The sequence below is a fragment of the Mesoplodon mirus genome (assembly GCF_964341445.2).
Source record: "Mesoplodon mirus genome assembly, chromosome: 5".
Lineage (NCBI taxonomy): Eukaryota > Metazoa > Chordata > Mammalia > Artiodactyla > Ziphiidae > Mesoplodon > Mesoplodon mirus.
In genome coordinates this window covers 148,315,083-148,336,000 of record NC_138980.1, presented here as the reverse complement: position 1 = coordinate 148,336,000, position 20,918 = coordinate 148,315,083, and the positions used below count along the sequence as shown (strand labels likewise).

Here is a 20,918-nt window from a genome sequence, read left to right as displayed (position 1 = left end):
TTTACAAATGAAGACCGGAAGTCCCGACCTGACCTCGCCCTCCGCTCTCATGGGGGCGGGACCGGAAGTAGGGGAGGCGGGGCTCCCAGTCCGGAAGCTGGTCCGCTCCTCTCCGGTTTTTACTTCCGGTACCCCACAAGGAACTGGTCTGACCTGGTTGTTTCAAACGTGGTTGGGACTCGCATTCTGATGGTCTATCTGAGATAGCTACAGAGGTGTAATTTAGTGGAGTAATGCTTATTTAAATAATCTAAGCAATTATACGTCAATAAAGCCGTTAAAAAAATTGGGCAAAGATAGAGACCTTCTTTTCCTAGTTTGGTATCAGAAAATGTCTTTCAACAGTTCTCTGCACCTTTTAAATCTTTTTCTACAATGGCAAGTGGATGCGTCTGCTATATTTATTTATTTCCATTAAAACAAGTATTTATGGAGAGCCTTTTATGTGCTGGGCGTGCTCAGGATAAAGCAGTGAATGAGACCCAGGGTTGAGGATGGGGTCTAGAGATTAACTGGAAAGAAACGACTGGACAATAATTTGACCACAGTTGTGATAAGTGTTCCTAAGATAAAATACAGAGGTCTGTGGGAGTATATAGTGGGCAGACCTAACCTAGACTGAAGAAATATTTTCACTGAAATCCAAAGGCTAGGTAGGTGTTAGCCAAGTAGAGGGGAAAAGTGTTTCAAGCAGAGGTAACAGCCTTGTGTTAAGGCTCTGAGGCCCAAAGGAAAGATCTGGCCCCTTAAAAGGGCTGAAAAAAAAAAAGCCAGTTTGGTTTAAGAATGATTAAAGAGAAGAGAGAGGCTCTTCTTAGGGGAGAGAAGCCTGAAATTGGGCTATAGAGGTATACAGATTTATGAATTACGGACTTTATCTTAATAGCAGTGGTAAACTATTACAAGGGCTTTAAGCAAAAGGTGGCAGCACTAAGGGATTGAAATATAGCTCCTTAAACTCATCTCCATTTTTAAAAGTCTGATATGCAAACTGACCTCAATCTTACGTAGCGTAATAAGGGCATCCTCAGACAGCCGTGTTTTCACTGATCTGTAACATCAGTTTTATTACACAGTGCTAACTTAGGTCCTATCCAGCTCCCACCTTTTCCCCCTCCAGTGTATAAGAACCTCCTATATATAAATTCTGTCTACCACAGAGGGGTTTTGTGGTGCTTTTTGTACTTTAGAAAAATTCCTGGAACTGCTGAATAGAGTGGACTGTAGGATATGAGAACAGACGTGTGGAGTCCAGGAAAAGGCTTTTGAAAGAGCAACAGGAGAGATGACGGCAGTTCAGACTCAAGACTGGACGGTGAGAATGGAGAGCATAGCTCCAAGAAATATTTAGGAGATCAACTCTTTGGTCTTGGGGATGATTTAAGAGTAGGAGTTAAAAACAATTCCAGGGGTTTCTGATTGGGGAAAGTGAGTAGGTGTCAGTGCCATCAATGAGAGGGGAATGTAAGAAGAGTAAATTTAGGGAACAGTATGACAAATTTTGTGAGACCTCCCAGTGGAAACAAGTTAGTAAAGGTCTAGAATCAGGAGATTAGAAATAAATATGGAGGTCAATGGTGATTGATAGATGCTAACTGAAGCTTCAGGAAAAGATGAAATAATCCAAGGATATTGTGACATGAGAAAAGAATGCTTAAGACTGAGCTTTGAGGAACACCAGTTCTTACAGATTAGGTAAGGGAAAAGAATCCCCCCAAACACTGAGAAACAGCACAAAAGCTAGAAAGCAAGCTATTGTATTCTAGATGCCTGGGTGTATTGAATTTTGGTGTCTTGCCTAGAGAACAAGCTAAAGAATGAAGTGTTTATTCAACTTAATGACATGGACGTCATTATTGACTAATGAGGTCTGTTGTATATAGTGGTGGCAGAAGCTATAGTGGGTTTGAAGAGCAAATGGGTAAGGAAATGGAAAAAAATGGGAAAACACTTGAGAAGTCTGACTAGGAAGCAAAGATAGGACTGTAATTGGAGAGAAATGTAAGGGCCAGATTTCTTTTGATGAGAGGAATGGCATGTTCAACAGCTCATGCAAAGGGCCGATGGAGAAAGATTTTTTTAAAAATTACAGACCAAGTAACAATAGAGTTCATGAGAGTGAGAGGGCGTGGGATCCAAGCACATGTTGAATAACTGGTTTTTAATAGGTGGAGGGATACTTCTTATACAGGAAGAGGAGGGATGATGTACATGCAGATGCATTTGTGTACATTTGTCTGGTGGCTTTTTTTTCCAGTGAAGCAAGTCTTTAGGGAATAAAGGGGCAGAGTAGAGGGTTTGAATTAAACAAGAGAATGAAGAAATAGTATGATTACAGGCAGCACTGACAGCCTAAATGAAGGTGGTGACTATGAATTTATAGCAGTACAAACCTACCAGAAACATGACCTCCAGATGCTTGGATGCAGCAGCAGTGTCCAGTTCCTCCAGGGCTGGCATTTTGCTAGGCTTACACAATACAGCAGTAGCATACATGACCTTAAATTATTTACATCTGCTAAAGTCTGGTCAGCCAAAGACCACCAGGCTCAAGCCTGTAGTCTGACAAAACATTTGACATGTAAGCAAGGAAGCACACTTCAGAGGAAACACAAATGGTGCTCTCCACAGGGGGAGGAGGGCGACATCGTTGTAAGGTTTGGGTTCCTGCTGAAGAATTCTGAGGAAGCTCAAAGGGAAGAGAGACCACTTCCTGGTTGGATGCTGTTTCTGCACAGGATTCGAAGCAGGGTTTAACTGAGGGACTGGCTGTTATCATGAGGTGAGTGCAGTTTAGCAACTGGGTATCCCCAGTAGAAGATGGGTGAGGATAGCAAAGCAGGTCTGGAGGCATCATTGTTAACAGAGCAGTGGTCACACAAAGAGGTGGTCATGACTTGGGGAAAAATGTTTCCTGTTAAATTTGCAGCTGGCTTTACCTGTGTCTGTCCTCCCAGACTGATTAATAGGCAGGGCTACTTCCTTCTTTTTCAGTATGAGCTAATTTTCAGTCCTTCAGTCCTGGACAGTTTTTACTCTTTTACACCAAGCATCCTCTCTCAATAAATGTGACGATTTTTTTATTAAACAAATTACAACTTAATCCATACTCTACTGTCCTCCCTATAGGTAAGATTGAATGAAATAACCTAATCATAGAATTGCCCCTGCTTTCTGACAGCATCCAAGCTAGAGTGTACCTCCAGTTTCTTAGGCCCTCTCCCAAATTATCCGACCAAAGCCCAAATGCTATGTTCTGTTGAACACCCTCTTACTGACATACCCCACAGTTCCCCATGGTATATTCTGCCTCAGGACAACAAGTATACTAAACCCAGCACATTCAGGTACAGGTGTGGTCCTGGTAGTCTTTGGCTGAAGAGCACTGACAATACAGAGGGTCTGAGTTGATGACACAACTGCCAGGTTCAGACTAATATTTGCACTTTGTTACCAGACACAAGACTAACACTCACTGGCACCTTTGTGTCCTTGCTCATTAAAGATTTGTACTAATAGTCCCTGTTACAAAAGACTTACTGATCCATATTTCTGTTGAAGATACGGCAATCCTAAAGGCCAACTATCGTGGCACACGGCCAACTCTTCCTTTCAGTATGTACCGTTGCAGTTTTAAAGCATGTCCACACATTCTTTGAAGGCCTCCTATCTGATACAGCTTTATAGCAAGCGTCTCACTTAGAACGAAGACACTGTAGCAGAAGTAATGCTGCATGCAGCTCCCAAGGCAGCGTCTTCCAGGTTTTTTGCAATGCCCCCTCAACACCCAGCTGCCATGTTGCAAGAAGCCCAAGCCATGTGGACAGGCCTTGTGTAGGTGGGTCTGGTCAAGTGATGGCTTCAAGTCATCTCAGCCCGGTCATCAGCCATGTGAGTGAAGACGACTCCAGATGATTAGAGCCACCAGCTGTTGGGGCCACCCCTCGTCCTTAGTTTTCCCAGCTGAGGCCTCGAAACACTGCAGGATAGAGAAATGCCACCCCTATTGTACCCTGTCCAAATTCCTGAGTCACAGAAGCATGAGCATAATAAAACGCTTATTGTTTGAAGACACTAAGTTTGGATGGTTACTTAAGTAGCACTAGTAATTGGAACATATTGATCTTGTTGGTAGCTGTTTTGAGTACAACAGTAGTTGGTGACAATGAGCTAGCAGATAAAACTGGGTGGTTATGCACAGAGCAACTGGACAAAGTTTAAAGTATATTCAGTTAGCATATTCTTGGCCCCAGTCTAATGTTGGGCCCCTTCCCTACACCTCTCCCCCCTATCCCTCAGACTTACAGTGAGCACAATCTTTAGAGAACTGCAGATTAAAGTACTAGCCACCATGTTAGGAGCCATTCTGAAAAGAAGAATTCTGACTATTACAATTTCCAAAAACCCCAATTACATATATATTTCCCTTTTACAAAAAGGACGCTAAAGAGTTTTAATGTTTTATAATTGCTGGTTTTTTCCGAGTAGATGTATATGTTATTGAAACTCTTGTTCAAAGAATATCTTCTATCCTAGTATAGTTTCTCTGATTTCAAATCTGAACTTTATGATGTCATGTAAAAAAGTTCAACAGAAACTCTTTAAAATACCAGGATACCACTCCAAAAACTTAGAGGAAACAAAACTATTTAAATTTTATTTTTAAAGTCTAATTTTAATCCAGACCAAACAAACAGGCAGAAAAGTGAGAAAGCTGATTGTATAGGCAGACACAGATGTACCAAATGTAAAACAGTGGGTTATTAACAAAATTATTTACATGCATATTTACAAGCAATCCTTTTGTACATTAAGTTTTAGTTAGTTGGAAAAAGATTTTTGACATTGGTAAAAATATTAATTAGGTAGGGCTGAGGTGGTACCACATTATAGTAATAAAAGTATTAGAAAAGTGATTCTCAAGGTATAGCAATTATAAAGCAGATGAAAACTTGAGTGACAAAGATCTAGTAAAATTCTCTAGTAAAAAAGTCAATGCAACTCATGCTACAAAACAAAAATGAGAAAGTCATATAAATAAAGCAGAATAATGTTCCAGGCTTTAGGGTAGTGAGGTTAGGTGGAAAAAAACAATTCTAGAATTGCAATAAATCCTCAGTGAAGAATCTTGGTTGTTTACTTGGGAGTTCTTAGTCTTTTTGTTTTATGCCATTTTAAAAGCCCTTGGTCTCAAATAGCATCTGGATATGTAAATCAGTTGTTAATGATATATTCTAAGACTTCAGTGCTAAAGATATTCATGATTCTGATTCATATTTGAAACTCAATTCATTGAGACACTAAATGTAAAACTAAGTGAAAGCTATAATACTCATATCTAAAAAAGGATGCTACATTTTGCAGTAATATGTATTTCCAGACTAAGAATTTTTCCCTCAAGAAAAGTAGAATTTAAAGGATAAGCTTCTAACCAGCTAGCAAAATTTACTTTCGACATTTTTCATTTTTTTCAAAATCGATTTTATTGCAGCCAAAACAGTGGAATTAACTGTACATAATAAACTATTATATATATATACACATTTTAAGTTATAGGGAATAAAGTTTATTTTGGCAGAGAGTGTTAAACAAAATTAAAGTTGCATACATTAGTAACATAACTCAACATCCTTAATTTGGTATAAGTGTGACACATTTTCTTGCTTTCCTGTGTTCTGCTAAATCACCATAACCTAAACTGCTTTATAAAATTGATATGCTGAAATTTAATTTTACTGTTTTCGCTTACGCTCTGATTCCAAACAAAACTTTTCATAAGCTTCTTCTATCTCTGGGTCCATCTCATCATCAATATCATCCAAGTATCTGTGAAAGAAGCATATATGACAAGTTTAATGTTTTTTAATTCAGAAAATGTCTAAGATACTACGCCATGAAAGTAAGTATGTGTCTCCCCACCTCCCATGACCCTTTCTACCAACATGTGACAAAACTCTCTTGCCAATCCTACCAATTGCTGATGGGTCTTTCTCCTTCTTCCCCCATTTCTAGTACAAGGCCATACGTTGAAATGCCACAAGTTCATTAAGGCAAAGAGAATATAATGCTTACCAAACAAAACTTTAGAGGATAACCTGAAATTCAATGCCAAGGACAACTTTAATTTCCAGTAGTATACTCTCGGCAGGGCTGAATCCTCCTAACTGTGCTTGGAAGCACATCCCTGTAATTTTTTTCTATTAAACTAGTACATAAAAGTATGTTAACATTAAAAAATCTTACACTGACTTATAATTAAAATGTTACTACTTAGAGACAGAATAAAGGTGGTTCATTTTTTTTTTAAACCTACAACACATGAGATGGGATAAGAAAAACTGAAATCACAGACTTAATTTATTTCCACCCTCCACTTATGAAGAGGAGAATCCAAGAAGCCTGTCCAAATTCACATGAATTGTGAACAGAACTGGAACTAAACCTCACAAGTTCTTGGTCCTTCCATATACAAAATGCAGTACAATCTAACGATAAATGAGTAATACAGTAAAAGTTTATTTTATTACAAAGAATGGCAGATGAAGATTGAGAGATGAGAACAGGACTATAATTTATAATTTATATATATCAGTCCAAACATTTTTATATAATTATCTGGTTTTAATTTTAATCGTTTAACAGCTAAGCTTTGAGCCTTTTTTACTACGTGCCAGGGGGCTGTTTCAAGTATTTATGTATCTCATTTAGTTCTCAAAAAAAACTCAAGGAGGGGTCTACTATTCCTATTTAATAGATGGAGAAACAGGCACAGAACTTACCTAAGATCTTACACCATTAGAGTTACTTATTTAAAGTCTTAGGTATAATAATAGTTTTTATTTTATAAAAACTAATTGTTTGAATATGCTACATTAATAGTTTTTCCACCTTAACTATATTTAATTTTCAGAACCATAGTGTTTTCTCTAATATGATTTTCTGAAAATTTTTGGTAAATAACTACTACATATATACCACTCTAACACCATTAAATCAAAATGCACATTCTTTCATCATCTTTTCTAGTCTAAACTCCATCTACAAACTGTGGCCACAGAAATTTCACAAAGAAAACAGCTAAGATGAGAATTCCCTGGCAGTCCAGTGGTTAGGACTCCACACTTCCACTGCAGGGGGGCCGGGTTCAATCCCTGGTTGGGGAACTAAGATCATGCTGGCAAGCCACGTGGCATGGCCAAACAAAGCAAAACAACCCCCTCCCCAAAAAACCAAAAAACCCCAAAAAACCCAAAAAAGAAAGCAGCTAAACAGAACTTACGGATCACCACCCCCTGATAAATCTGTTCCATTTTCTTCATAATCTGGAAAAAAGTCTTCTCTTTCAAGTAACTCTTGATATTTCTCTTGGTAATCTACAAAAAATAAAAAATTTTAATGCTGAAAAATATTCATATGAAATGGCCAGTTATCCCTAAAATTTTTTTTAATATTATGGCTTTTCATTTAAGCAGATACATTTAAATAACAGTAAGGTTCCAATTACATATTTAAGAATATCTTTTACAAAACTTATATTCTAATTGGCTTGCTTTATCTCTCCCCACCCCCAAAATATGCTCATAAATTATACAGTTGGCCCTTGAGGGTCACTGACCCTCCACACAATCGAAAATCCACATATAACTTAGTCCGCCCTCCTTACACACGTTTCCTTTGTATTTGCGATTCAACCAACCCTGTGTAAGTACTGTAGCACATATTTAGTGAAAAAATCCACATATAAACAGACCTGTGCAGTTCAAACCTGTGTTGTTCAGGGGTCAACTGTATATTTAATATTCCTCTAAATGTAAGATGGAAATCAAAGCCACTATGAACATAACAGAGTACATTTCACACCCAGTGTGAATGCTGTTTACATTCTCTGCTGCTTCTTTCCATCAGACAAGATATTGTCCTAACTTGTTGGGGAAGAACATGTTTCTTCCATACTACTGTTTTTCCTTCCACAAGGAGGGATTTCAATCAAACCTCCTAGTTTCTGGCTCCCCCATTAAGCCTTCCCAAGGAGCTAAAGTGAGCTACCTGGCTAGTAGGTAAGAGCCATCATTGCTTGAAGTTTCTCAATCAGAGGAGGCTAACCTAGCAAATGTTCTGAGCACAGGAGATTTTCTTTTCTTCTCTCTCCTTAGAGACAGCTGGAACGTAGATACCTGATAAATGTTTCAGCTATACTAGCTTTCCCTTGCTTGGGCTCTTCTAAGGCAATAACAGGTGATATTATAGCTCTCCATTGGCCAACTGTCTTAAGCAGAGTTACCGAGTATCTTTTAAGATTAGCATGTGTGTATGAAGTCCTTACCTCTGAATAATAAAATGGGTCAGTGTATATTAAAACTAGTTATCTTATAATTAGTTTCTTGTGAACAACAGCTACCTCAAATTTCGAGAGGATGATGTAATTACATTTAATTCGATAGAGACCATGTTTTTCCAAGATTGTCAGTCTCCATAAAACTCTAATTCTAGCTTAAAGGGCTAGTGATATTTTGATACCCAATCTTGGCAATTTGGAGACAATTTGAACTATAAAACCTTCCTGCAACAAATACTTAAGGCAACAGATAAAACATTCTTTTAAATGTACGAATGAGTTCACACACACACACACACACAAAATCAAGTCACCAGATGACAGAAACGAGAAGGGAACTGAAAGCCATACATAACTACTGCAGCTGGGAGGCTGACAGGCCAGGTGGTCTTATGAACAAAGGGCTTCAATTTTAAAACCCACAGAAGGTCAGAAAGCAAGGCCTTGAGTCCATGTGAAACAGAGAGATGGAATTCATGCCCCAAGTCCATCTCACCAACACAAAGGCTGAACATTCAAAGAACTGGTATTGCAAGCAAAAGGTGAACCAAGGAAAAATGAAAAACACCTCGGTGGCAAAGGGAGATGGCAAAGAAGCTTGGTTGTCTCTGCCTGGGTTTGGAGTGAGGACAGAAGTACTCTGAAGAAACTGGTTCCCCAGAGAATTTTTAACAATGGGCCTGCACTTCAAATTCTATTATCCACGTAAAGAATCCCTACGACAAGAAAATAGAAACTTGTTCCAAGCCAGTATTACCCCTGTGGCTCCTGGCACAAGCAAATATAAACCCCCCATTTGGAGAGATGCTCCTACAATCCAAGCCACAAGTTTTCAAAAACAAAAACAAACAGGCAGTTAAAACGCTGGAGCAGTCGTGAAGGGCCATAGAATATGCAACTTAACTTCAAACGATTTAGAAAAAAAGTGAGTGTGGAGAGAACAAACGATAAATGGAGTAAACTGTTGAAGGTACATCTGAGTAAAAGGTAGATGGATGTTCTTTGCACCGTTTTTACTTTTATAATCTTACTGTAAGTTTGAAATCACTTCCACAAAAAAAGTTTAAGAAAGACAGTTAAATATGAGATTGAAAAAAAAGATCACAACATAAATCATTTTGTGTATGACAATTAGAAATAACAGTAGGGTTAGAATTAAAAGAAAACAAAAATATGAAGCAAAAATAAGCATGTTTAGAATGATGAGAAGAAAAGGACTCAAAACTTTAAGATCAAGATACTTTGAACAAAATGCAGAAACAAAATTCAGTTTGAAAACCAAACTGAATTTCTGTAAATAAAATAGTCACTAGAAATAAGTAGGAAAAACAGATTGAACAAAGATGAAGATCGAAGAACCAAAATGAGTCAAGGTAGCGTCAAAGAATAAGGGAAGAAGGAAAATTTGTCTCACCAGACACAGCAAGATTTACAGTAGGTAAGAATAATTAAGAATGCAGTATTGGTGTCAAGACAAACAAGAAGAAAGATCCACATTCATGGACACAGGAATAAGACACAAATCTATAGGGAGTTACATGGTACACAGAGGGATGTTTTGTCCAAGAGAGGAAGGATGACCTGTTGCTGAGATGAGTAACTACAGAATATTTAAGTCCTACCATTTACCACATATAAAAACTAGCCAGATGGATTAAACACCTAAATATAAAAAGCAACAAGGCTTAGAAGACAATGGAATTTGATCATAGTAAGGAAACTTAAGTCACAGAGAGCACAAACAAGACTTTAACACTCAAAGCTTCTATGTGACAACACATGAAATGGAAAGACAGCACATACTGGGAGAAACTAAGGATCACTTTCCAGGTCATGTAAGTAATTAACAAATCAGTAAGAAAGACAAATGATCCAACAGAAATACAGGCAAAGGACACAAACAGGTGATTCTCAAACAAAGAAATCAAGAGGTCAATAGAAACATGAAAAGAAATTCACTACCACTAGTAGGGAAATAAAAGTTTACAATTCCATACAATCAGACTGACAGAAAAATAGGTCTGGTAACAATAAGTGTTGCCAACAATGGGAAATAGGAACTTTCACATGTTGCTGGTGGGAATATTAAGTGGTATAATCATGATGGAAAGCAGTTTAGCAACATTTAGTGAAGCTGAAGATGCATATAGCCTATAATGTAACAATTCTACTTGGTTACCCTAAAGAAATTCCTGCATGTGCACAAAGATTCTTAAAGATGTTTGCACAGCACTGTGGGTAGTAACAAGTGTGAACCAACCAACCATCCACAAGTGGGAGGGGATCTATAAACTGTGGTCTACTCTGAGTAGGTTATTATTTGGCATTTAAAATGAATGAACTAAAGCTACATATATATCAATCAACATGAATACGAAAAATACTGAATAAAAAATAAGTTGCAAAAAGATGTGCACAATAAGGCACCATTTAGGTTAATACTGCTGTGCATGGTAATACCTATCATTTACAGCCATATATGAAGTAAAAAGACAGCACAAGGACACCAATGTCAGGACAGTAATTACCTCTGGGGGGGTAAGTTATGGAAGGACTGGACTTGAAGGTGAGGTATCAATTATAGAAACAGAGAATGGTTATTACTATCTATAAAGGGTTTTATTTCTTTGAAAAGACCCAAAGTATACATTGATAAGTGAAATTGGTTCAATCTTGACAGTGAATCAATATGCCCTTTTCTGTGTGTTTTTATATATTTGAATATTTCATAATTTAAAATTGAAAAGTTAAGCAGTTCTTCTTCCTACCCCTTTGTGCTAGAGGCATAGGACAGTCAGTGCCTGCTATCCAGAGGAAACAAATGGGAAAATTCTGATAAGCTGGTTGTAAGTTTGTTCAAAGTGGGGAAATGTTCTCTTGCTCACAGTGCAGTTCTGTTTATCACAATTAAAGCACTCATTCTATAAACGGCTCTTTTCTGGGAAGGGAAGTGTGCAGAGATTTAGATTTTAATTAACTGACCCACCAAATATTAATAAGATCCACAATTCTTAGTATCTGCAAGTATTAACCTGTACCAATGAAAGTTGCTGACCATATAGTGAACTACAACCATCTTTCCCTTCCGCTTTAACTACCTGAAAGTTTAGAGTATAAAAACAAAATATTAGAGGAAATATAAAATAAAAATGCTTGCATTTAACTGAGGGATTCTTCCAATCCTTCATTGTTAGGGTGACAAGACACTATATACTGAATCAAATGTTCGACGTGAAATGGTTCCAAGTGGTAACTATAAGAATATTCTAGTGAGACAAACCTTTACCCTATATTTTAGAATGATGTGAACTCTTCAAAAAGCTACAACTTGGGCTTCCCTGGTGGCGCAGTGGTTGAGAGTCCGTCTGCCGATGCAGGGGACATGGGTTCGTGCCCCGGTCCGGGAAGATCCTACATGCCGCGGAGCGGTTGGGCCTGTGAGCCATGGCCACTGGGCCTGCACGTCTGGAGCCTGTGCTCCGCAACAGGAGAGGCCACAACAGTGAAAGGCCCACATACCGCAAAAAAAAAAAAAAAAAAAAGCACACACACAAAAAAGCTACAACTTTGTGCCCGTGAGGGTATGGTTTTCTGTAATTTACTATCTTACCAAAAAATGGTCGGAAAATGACTGAGACAACATACCTGGATCAGCTGCAGTGAAAGGAACACCATCAGATGTATAAAATGTTGGCTCATTCTAGGAGGAATCAGAGCGATTAAAACATGTTATCATTTCAGAATTGATTTTTTAAAGCACATTAATTGAGCATGGCTGATTTCATTCATCTGTACCTGATAATACAAAAACAAACAAAAAACTAAATTCCTAGCAGCCATTTTCATTTCACTGGGAAAGTCTATGGTCTTCAGATAACTATTCTATTATCTCAAGTTCTTGTGGGTCTAACCCCACCGTCTGCCGCCTGTCACACCCTTGGTGACTTGGTGCATCGTGCACTGTGATTTAGTGTCAGCTGATTTTTAGTTGTGGTTCCCACCCCCTGCAACCATTTTTTTCTTTAAGTATTTCCAAGACTGGATTGTAAGAGCATTCCTCCATAGTTTCTTTCTGTTTGATCCTGTCGAGAGGTTCAGGGCATCACTGGCCTGGTAACCATTTTCATTTTCTTAATTTACTTTACTACAAAATGCCAAGTAAAAGTTTGAAATGCAGGCCTTTGATCATGAATTCTCTGGAAAAACTGCTTTGAGGAATCCCTACACTAACCCAAGTCCAAGTCAAGCCTTATTCATTTCCCTTGCCATTGAATGGCTCTTTGTCTAGTCTACCCTTTCACTGAGGATTCCTTCCATGGCTGCCATGTGACTCTAAGCCAGTGAAAAGAGTTATTAGGTATTACATTCTGAGATAAGTTTATGTAACTTATCTACAAATTGCCAAAATTGAATTCAAGCAATAACCAAATTTAAAATGCAAACACTGGCATACCATAAAATAATTAGGATCATTTTCAGGTGTTGCTTCCCTGTATGTTGAAGTTGCATGGACTCTACCCCAGTTACTTGACCGGAGTTCTACAAGCTTCAAGAGCATCTGTTTTACATCTCTGCAGACAAAAGTTGAAAATGAGTTAAAATGAGCAAGTGTTACTGTGCTCTAATATATCACAGATGCCTAAAACGTTGTTTCAAAAATTTAACATGCTTTGATATTCTAGACATTTCCTATAATAACACAAATTTATCTTTTTAAAAAAATATACATCACTCCTTTACTATACTGATCTGGAAAAAAGGATTTAGTACAGTTATGCTCAAGTGCGTACTGGGCCCAAGTGGCAGGCCAAGCAACTGGAACATGATTCAGAAATCTGGCACAGTGAAAGACACACTTGGACGTGATCAAGAGGCATTTCACTGCCATAAAATAATAAGGCAGCGGAGGGATTCTAACACACATGAGAGGATGAACTCCTACACCTTAGAAGTCAAGGAGCTTATCCCATGTTGGTGTAAGGAATGGCTTATTTTCTGATGACCACACGTGGGAATATTTCAACAGTCATCAGAAACCCCAGAAGGTTTTTTTTAATTATATAATTTTTTAATCTACAAACAATAAATGCTGGAGAAGTGTGGAGAAAAAGGAACCCTCCTGCACTGCTGGTGGGAATGTAAATTGATACAGCCACTATGGAGAACAGTATGGAGGTTCCTTAAAAAACTAAAAATAGAACTACCATATGACCCAGCAATCCCACTACTGGGCATATACCCTGAGAAAACCATAATTCAAAAAGAGTCGTGTACCACAGTGTTCACTGCAGCTCTATTTACAATAGCCAGGACATGGAAGCAACCTAAGTGTCCGTCGACAGATGAATGGATAAAGAAGATGTGGCACATATATACAATGGAATATTACTCGGACATAAAAAGAAACGAAACTGAGTTATTTGTAGTGGGGTGGATGGACCTAGAGTCTGTCATACAGAGTGAAGTAAGTCAGAAAGAGAAAAACAAATACCATATGCTAACACATATATGTGGAACCTAAAAAAAAAAAAAAAGAAAAAAAAAGTTCTGATGAACCCAGGGGCAGGGCAGGAATAAAGACGCAGACGTAAAGAATGGACTTGAGGACATGGGGAGGGGGGAGGGGGGAGGGTGAGCTGGGATGAAGTGAGAAGTAACACTGACATATACACACTACTAAATGTAAAATAATAGATAGCTAGTGGGAAGCAGCTGCATAGCACAGGGAGATCAGCTCGGTGCTTTGTGACCACCTAGAGGGGTGGGATAGGGAGGGTGGGAGGGAGATGCAAGAGGGAGGGGTTATGGGGGTATATGTATACGTATAGCTGACTCACTTTGTAATACAGCAGAAACTAACACACCATTGTAAAGCAATTATACTCCAATAAAGATGCTAAAAAAATTATATACTTTTTTGTAAAAGTAAATACAACACATAAACATCCAGGATTGATCCCAATCTTCTGGAGCCAGGGAGGAAATATTTGTTTGAACTGCCACGCATATTACACTCATTCTCCACTGGAATGACTACAGCCACCCAGTCACCTGACCACAGAATAATACAGGACCAGCCCCTGGGAACATAAATAGGCCTCTTGTTTTCCCTCATTGGTCACGCCTTAACATGGTTCCCCCCAATCCCTTACTCAAGCAGGTCCTTAGTAATAGACAAAGCATTAGCAAACCCCCCTGAATTACTTCCTGTCCACCCTCTTGGACAAGTCTTCCCTTGCTTGGACCGACAACCCTGCCCCAGAGGTGCCATTCTGACTAGACTGCATGAAGGGAGTGGGTGCAAGAGAAAAAAATGGCTAATAGGAAATTGGGAGCCACTGGTCCCCATCTGGAGCTACAACTTACAGATGTGGTCAGTTTGATACGTGTAGGGGAGAAGTGCAGAGGAATGGGATGGGCAGGGAGGGTGTCCTTGGGAGTAGTTTGTCTGCTGCTCGCCCTCCCTCTTGGCCTTGCCCTGGGCAGCCACAGCATCCATGGCTTTACACACAGTCTCCTCAGTCCCCCAGGAACTGCACAGGCTTGATGGGCTTCATGTTCTCGTCCAATTCATAGTCAGCAGGCTCAGCTCCATGACAACCTCTTCAGAGACCCCCTCTGCCTGACAATGCCCCTGGAGGCTGGTGCCATGGGCTACAGCTAATGGCCCTTTCCCCTCCTTGATCTGGAAAACTATTTCTTCCTTCCAAAAGGGCAGAGCTCTGGTAATAGTATCCTTCAGACTCTCACAGGAGGGTAGCCAATCTCCAGTGAGTTCTCCATGCCTTCGATTCTCACCGATGTTGCTGTGGAAGGGACGGCTGGGCTCCACTGGAGGCAGTGGGACTTCAGAGGAGCGCCTTCAGATCTGCACTGGGCCTCGCTGTGCTTGGCAGCGGTTTCTGCTTTACTGAGGCCAGACCCCTCACTGCCACCCACTGAGGAGCCAGTCCTCGCCTCTGAGAGCCACACTTGGTCAACGGCACCCAGCACTGTCCAGAGGGTCTGAAGTGCTCTCTTACGCACTGAGGTGAAGTCTACATGCTCGCGCCCCACTGCCTGGCTCCTGCTGTCTTTTTTTTTTTTTTTTTTAAGACAGGCTTGAAATTTATTCCATGTAACTGTGGCTATATATGGTTCTTAAAGGCAGTGCGATCCTGCTAATAACACTTTTATACCTCCAACTGGACTTATAGTAGTACTTTACCCAAATATTTATTGAGCTTAAAAGTATTAATCATTTTATTTTTTAATGGGCTCATATTCCCACAGGAATATCTTAACTTCTTCCATTCATAAGCATAATTGAAGAAAAGTGCCTAGGTGAGCAGAAGCCATAGGTAAAAAAAAAAAATTTCTGTAGATCTATAAAGAGTATTCTGATGAAGCACAACAGATTAAAAACAACCCCAAAGAAAAAGCAAGGAATTGAGATCTACTGGTTATCTATATTACTTCTTTTCTTACCTGCTGCAATTTGCGTCTAGGACAACATTTTCAATTCTCTGAATAACTTCTTCCATATCAGTCTTTCCTTTTTCCTTCCAGGCATCTTCTAAAACTGACCCTGTCAACTAAAAAAGCAAGTATCAGTAAAATAAAGAATTCAATAAAGTACAGAAATTCTAAAAAGATATTAGTAGCAGTTCAAGCATTCTTTAAACAAGATGAATTTAGCAAGTTAAATATTCCTAATTATTTTCTACCATCTAATATTCAGGAATCGCTATACTTTTTCTTGACAGGGAAAAGGAATGAACTATAGCAGAAGTTTAATCATAGGCTTTATACACCAATGACTGTAAGGCATGTTTGCTATATGACCAAGGCTATAAAATTTTAATCAACATATCACTTTTTGAAATATGCAACATCCAACAAGTATAGAAACTCAGAATTTAAAAAACACAATCAGGAAAAAATGAGTTAAAGATATAAGCAGGTAATTCACAGAAACTAAAAAAATGGCTTACAAACAAAAAAAGGCTTTAATTCACTAGTGATTTTAGTCACAGAAATGCAAATTAAAATGAGCTTTTTGTTTTTACTCATCACGATGACAAAATAAAACCTAGGATTGATTCTATCCATCACTGATAAGGATATAGGAAAAGAGATATACTCATTCACTGTTGGTGGGAACACACTCTGGTTCAGCATTTGGAAGGGAAATTTGGCATTACTTATCAAATTAAGGTATACATGCTCACTGAGCCACCAAATCTATAGGTAAGAATTTAAGTTACATAAACAACTGCATATATAAAGATACAGTGAAAGATTACTGACAGTGCCACAGTGGCTAAACTGAAAATAACTATTCAAGGATGGAATGGATAAACAATGGAACACTGGGAAGCTACTGAAGAAAGCGCCATGCAAAAATCCAAGATCTTCATTTGGTGGTAAAAAAGCAAGCCACAACGAGTAAGATCTTACGAGAGCACACATGCAGACAGAGGAAGGGAAGGAAAGGGACTTGACGTATGGGGTAGAGTGAAGGACTTCCATTTTTCACTTTTAAATTTTGCTTCTTATATTAAACAATAAGTATATATTGCCTTTCCAATATTAAATTCAAGAGTAAAGTAAAATGTCAATATTTAACTTAAATAACTTACTCTTGGATCTATTTGTGTATTATATGTACTTTCCTTCCTTTAAATTATACACTAAAGGGATGAAACAGTTACATTTTAAGAAAAAAATAATTAAAACCTACCTTCAATAATTTTACTGCACAAATTAAGTTGTCATCCATAGGATTAGAAAAGAGGGCATTCAGCAACTCCCGAAGACCGACCTGAAGAATGTCTGCCCTTGTAACCTGTCCATTTGTTCCTTTGATCTTTTGGGGAAAAGAAAATGAAAAGCAACTATGCCAAAATATAACACAGATATACAAGTGGTCTAACAAAGTGCTGGCAAAATAACTGTTTTAAGTTAAACAATACAAAACATATGGTCAGGGTCTTCCCTGGTGGCGCAGTGGTTAAGAATCTGCCTGCCAATGCAAGGGACACAGGTTCGAGCCCTGGCTGGGGAAGATCCCACATGCCGTGGAGCAACTAAGCTCGTGCTCCACAACTACTGAGCCTGTGCTCTAGAGCCCGCAAGCCACAACCACTGAGCCCACGTACCACAGCTACTGAAGCCCGCACGCCTAGAGCCTGTGCTCTGCAACAAGAGAAGCCACGACAATGAGAAGCCCACGCACCACAACGAAGACTAGCCCCCGCTCGCCGCAACTAGAGAAAGCCCACGCACAGCAACAAAGACCCAACACAGCCCAAAATAAATAAATAAATTTATATATATAAAAAAAACATATGGTCAGGATAATTTAAGCCTCCTTTAATATTACTGCTTCATAAAGCAGTCTCTAGCCTATTAACACCTTTTTGGGAACACAGAGCTTTTTTCTGCTTTTTATACTATTTAAAAATACTCTAACTTGCATCAGAATAGAATATGTACCTCAGCTCTCTGGCTTGAAGAACTGTAGGTTCAGGAGCCATGCCTTATCTTTATAACTCCCACCACACATATCATCATGACTTCTACATAGGAAGTTCAACAGCGTTCTTAAAGTGACAATTCATTTAAGGTACATTTTATATTGGTGCTCTTATTTGGCTTATACAAAAATAAACTGAGAAAGATTAAGGCATGAGATTTTTTTTAAAAATTAAGGCCATCTGTGGTAAAAAGGGATAGTAAATTAGGCACGAGACTGGACAAAGACCTTTTAGATGCACTGACTGAGATGTACATTTGACGGTGGATTCATGTGTCTTTTCAGTGGTATTTACAATACTAAGTCCTCAAATCAGAGTTTAAGAAGGTATACCGATATCTGGGACTAACTAGTCAAAAAAAAAAATCAAGTAAATCCATTACAAAGTAATATTCAGCACTTATGTTGCCTACCAACAAGCATATACTCAAGTATACTACCAATTTAGCTGTAGACTTTGCATAAATACATTCTATATAGAAGATTAATATATAAAATAGGACCAAAAAGAACTACTGTAGGTGAATTAGGTGAAAAACAAACAAACAAAAAACACAGAAACTCTAGTCTCTCCCCTCTTCAAAGTTTTATGCTCTGTAGGCAAGCTGCTTTTGGGTCACCATCTGAAAGTCAACATACTAAATGTGCTAATATTTATGATACAAGGATTCAAAAAGGTGTGACTGTCTGTACTCCAAAAGCTTGAAATCACATGTAAATCATGGCTTTCCAAAAGTACATAAGACTTTAAAATGCTTAGTAACTATCTCCCAACACTGCCCATGAACAGGAAGACAAAATGGTACATATGTTCCATTTGAGGACAGATACTACCATGAGTAGGTACTGAGACTATTTTCTTTATCTCCCATTTCACTCTTAATGTTATAAAAGAGTAAACACAAATCCCTTATTGAGATCAATTTATATTCTCAGGCATTGTCAGTACTAAGAAGAAAAATTTCTCCTCACCTCCAGGTTAAGATAAAGTTCTCCCAGAAAGAGTACAAATGCATGGAATCGTTTTCGAGTCACTTCATCCCCTTTTGCAGCTTGATCTTTAACTTCATATTCAGTCCGACATCTAATAAAGACATACCTTTTGTAATCTCACATTGCTTTGTTTTTTAAATAGTCAAACAAGATGACCATTTGTCAGTTTGGTTGTTCACAAGCAGTACAGAGGCAAGTACAATGCACCAACACTCTGATTTTCTGTAATAAAAAGTGTTCCTGTCTATTGTAGCGATCAGAATATGTATTATCTTTTCATACAAAGATTCCTAGTTTTAAGAAACTGATAAGAATAGTTGAAAATAAACCTATTACTAGAACAAATTGTAACAAGTTACAGCTACATAGATTTCATGAGGTTCGTGGTATATTGGCACTAAAAACAAAACAAAAAACCTCACTGCCTCACCTTATTTATTGTCTCATAGGCTTTTTAAGAGAGCACTGTTTTCATGCGAAGTATCTCTAAAATATTCTGCTCCTGCTGAAATACAAACTTTGAACAAAGCTTTAAAATATATATATATAAATACAGACGACATCCAACTAAGCTGAAAATGAATTCTTATTAAGCCCATTATTCTTAGAACTTCTATTATACAAATCAGGGAAGTGAAGTAAGAGAAGTCCCCAATTGAAACCACACAGAAACATAGAAGGCAATTAATCTGGTCTTTGTTTGGGTCTTTGTTTCTAATAGAGACTAAAGGAGTCAATTTATTTTCCCTTGTTTGATTTCTCCCTGACTTGGTGCATTCACCTTAGAGCTTACATAGTTCTTATTATCTAAAATAATCACAATAAGCCTGTCATTGTCTATACCAATGAATTATGGTGTCAGCTACTGTTACTAAAATGGATTTTTAAAATGTACTTTTAATGTTCACCATTTTGGTGTTGAAGATTTAAAAATTTTTATTGATAAGGTGTAAGAACATTCTAGAAAAGTCATGTGTTTTATAAAAATGATTTTGATAGTTCTCCTATTAAAGACCAAGGGAGCAGCTTATGAAGGCTTAATGGCTTTCATACCTGAGGTACCAATTTAAAAAAATTTTCAAAAAGAACCTAAAGAAAAAAGTCATTTCTTGTCCAAGAATTTACCTTGGTTCAGTTTATGTATGTAAACCCAGCTTAGATTAATGTGCCAATGCTTACAAGCTATATTAAATGAGCAACATCTGCTGTTTGAGTCAGACATGGAAAGATACTGGTTACCTTCTCATACATATTAAGTTAATTCCTCATCAGAAAAAAAGTTGGGATATCTATAAATAGAACACTAGTTAATAATGGAAAGGATCAGTTAATTAATGCCAATGCAGTTATCCAGGCACCTTGTTGGCTGCTTTCCTTTCTGTCTTTCCTTTTATGACTTTTCAGGTAAGAGCTTCGATGAAATGACCTTTTTGTTTTATCAACGCCATTACTATTAGATTATATATTAATATATGTTAATGTATGTACAAATGCAAATCCCTACCCTTGTACAGGGTTGATTATCTAGGTGAGAGGAAAGACTCTAAAACTTTAAGTTAAAGATTTTCACTTATAAAAGCAATACATGGCTATTTCAAAAAGGTTAAAACAGAAAAATATAAAGAATAAAGACACTGCAGCCCAAAAATAACTGCTGTGAAGGTAACTTCTATCTGTTTCAAAGTATTCTACATTTTTAAGTTAACAGAATTATGACCTTTTCACTTGTTATATGATTAGTGTTTTTCCATGTTGATAGCTTTGACAGTATCCTAGTACTAGAGAAGCACACACAGGGGATACAGAGTCAAAAGAGCCAGAAGAGTGAGTCTCAACCATGACTACACAGTAGAATCACTTGGGGAGATTTATAAACCATGCCCACGCTCTCCTTCAGTCTAATTATATCAGAGTTTCCAAGACTCGGGGCTTAGCCCCATTTTAAGTCTCCAGGTAACTGTAAGGCAGAGCCAGGGTGAGCAGCACAAGGGAGGATAAGCAAGCCTTTCTACCATCCTACCTCCTCAAAGTGCCAACTTTCACGTCTTTCCAAAAGCTGTAATTTGTACTTTA

General features: G+C 38.1%; 1 protein-coding gene across 2 annotated transcripts in view; it reads right to left on the bottom strand.

Annotated features, from left to right (window-relative positions):
• Positions 1 to 5,416: 5,416 nt before the first annotated feature.
• Positions 5,417 to 20,918, bottom strand: part of PAIP1 (poly(A) binding protein interacting protein 1) — a 28,747-nt gene continuing 13,245 nt past the window's right edge. Inside the window, exons 5-11 of one of the 2 annotated variants that reach the window (XM_082623132.1) lie at positions 18,825 to 18,936; positions 17,058 to 17,183; positions 15,803 to 15,909; positions 12,789 to 12,906; positions 11,981 to 12,035; positions 7,280 to 7,373; positions 5,417 to 5,826 (exon numbers count right to left, since the gene is read on the bottom strand). In XM_082623132.1, the coding sequence (XP_082479258.1) occupies positions 5,733 to 5,826; positions 7,280 to 7,373; positions 11,981 to 12,035; positions 12,789 to 12,906; positions 15,803 to 15,909; positions 17,058 to 17,183; positions 18,825 to 18,936 (706 nt within the window). In that variant the 3' untranslated portion in view covers positions 5,417 to 5,732. The remainder of the gene's footprint in view (positions 5,827 to 7,279; positions 7,374 to 11,980; positions 12,036 to 12,788; positions 12,907 to 15,802; positions 15,910 to 17,057; positions 17,184 to 18,824; positions 18,937 to 20,918) is intronic. The other variant, XM_082623133.1, reaches the window with a different exon arrangement.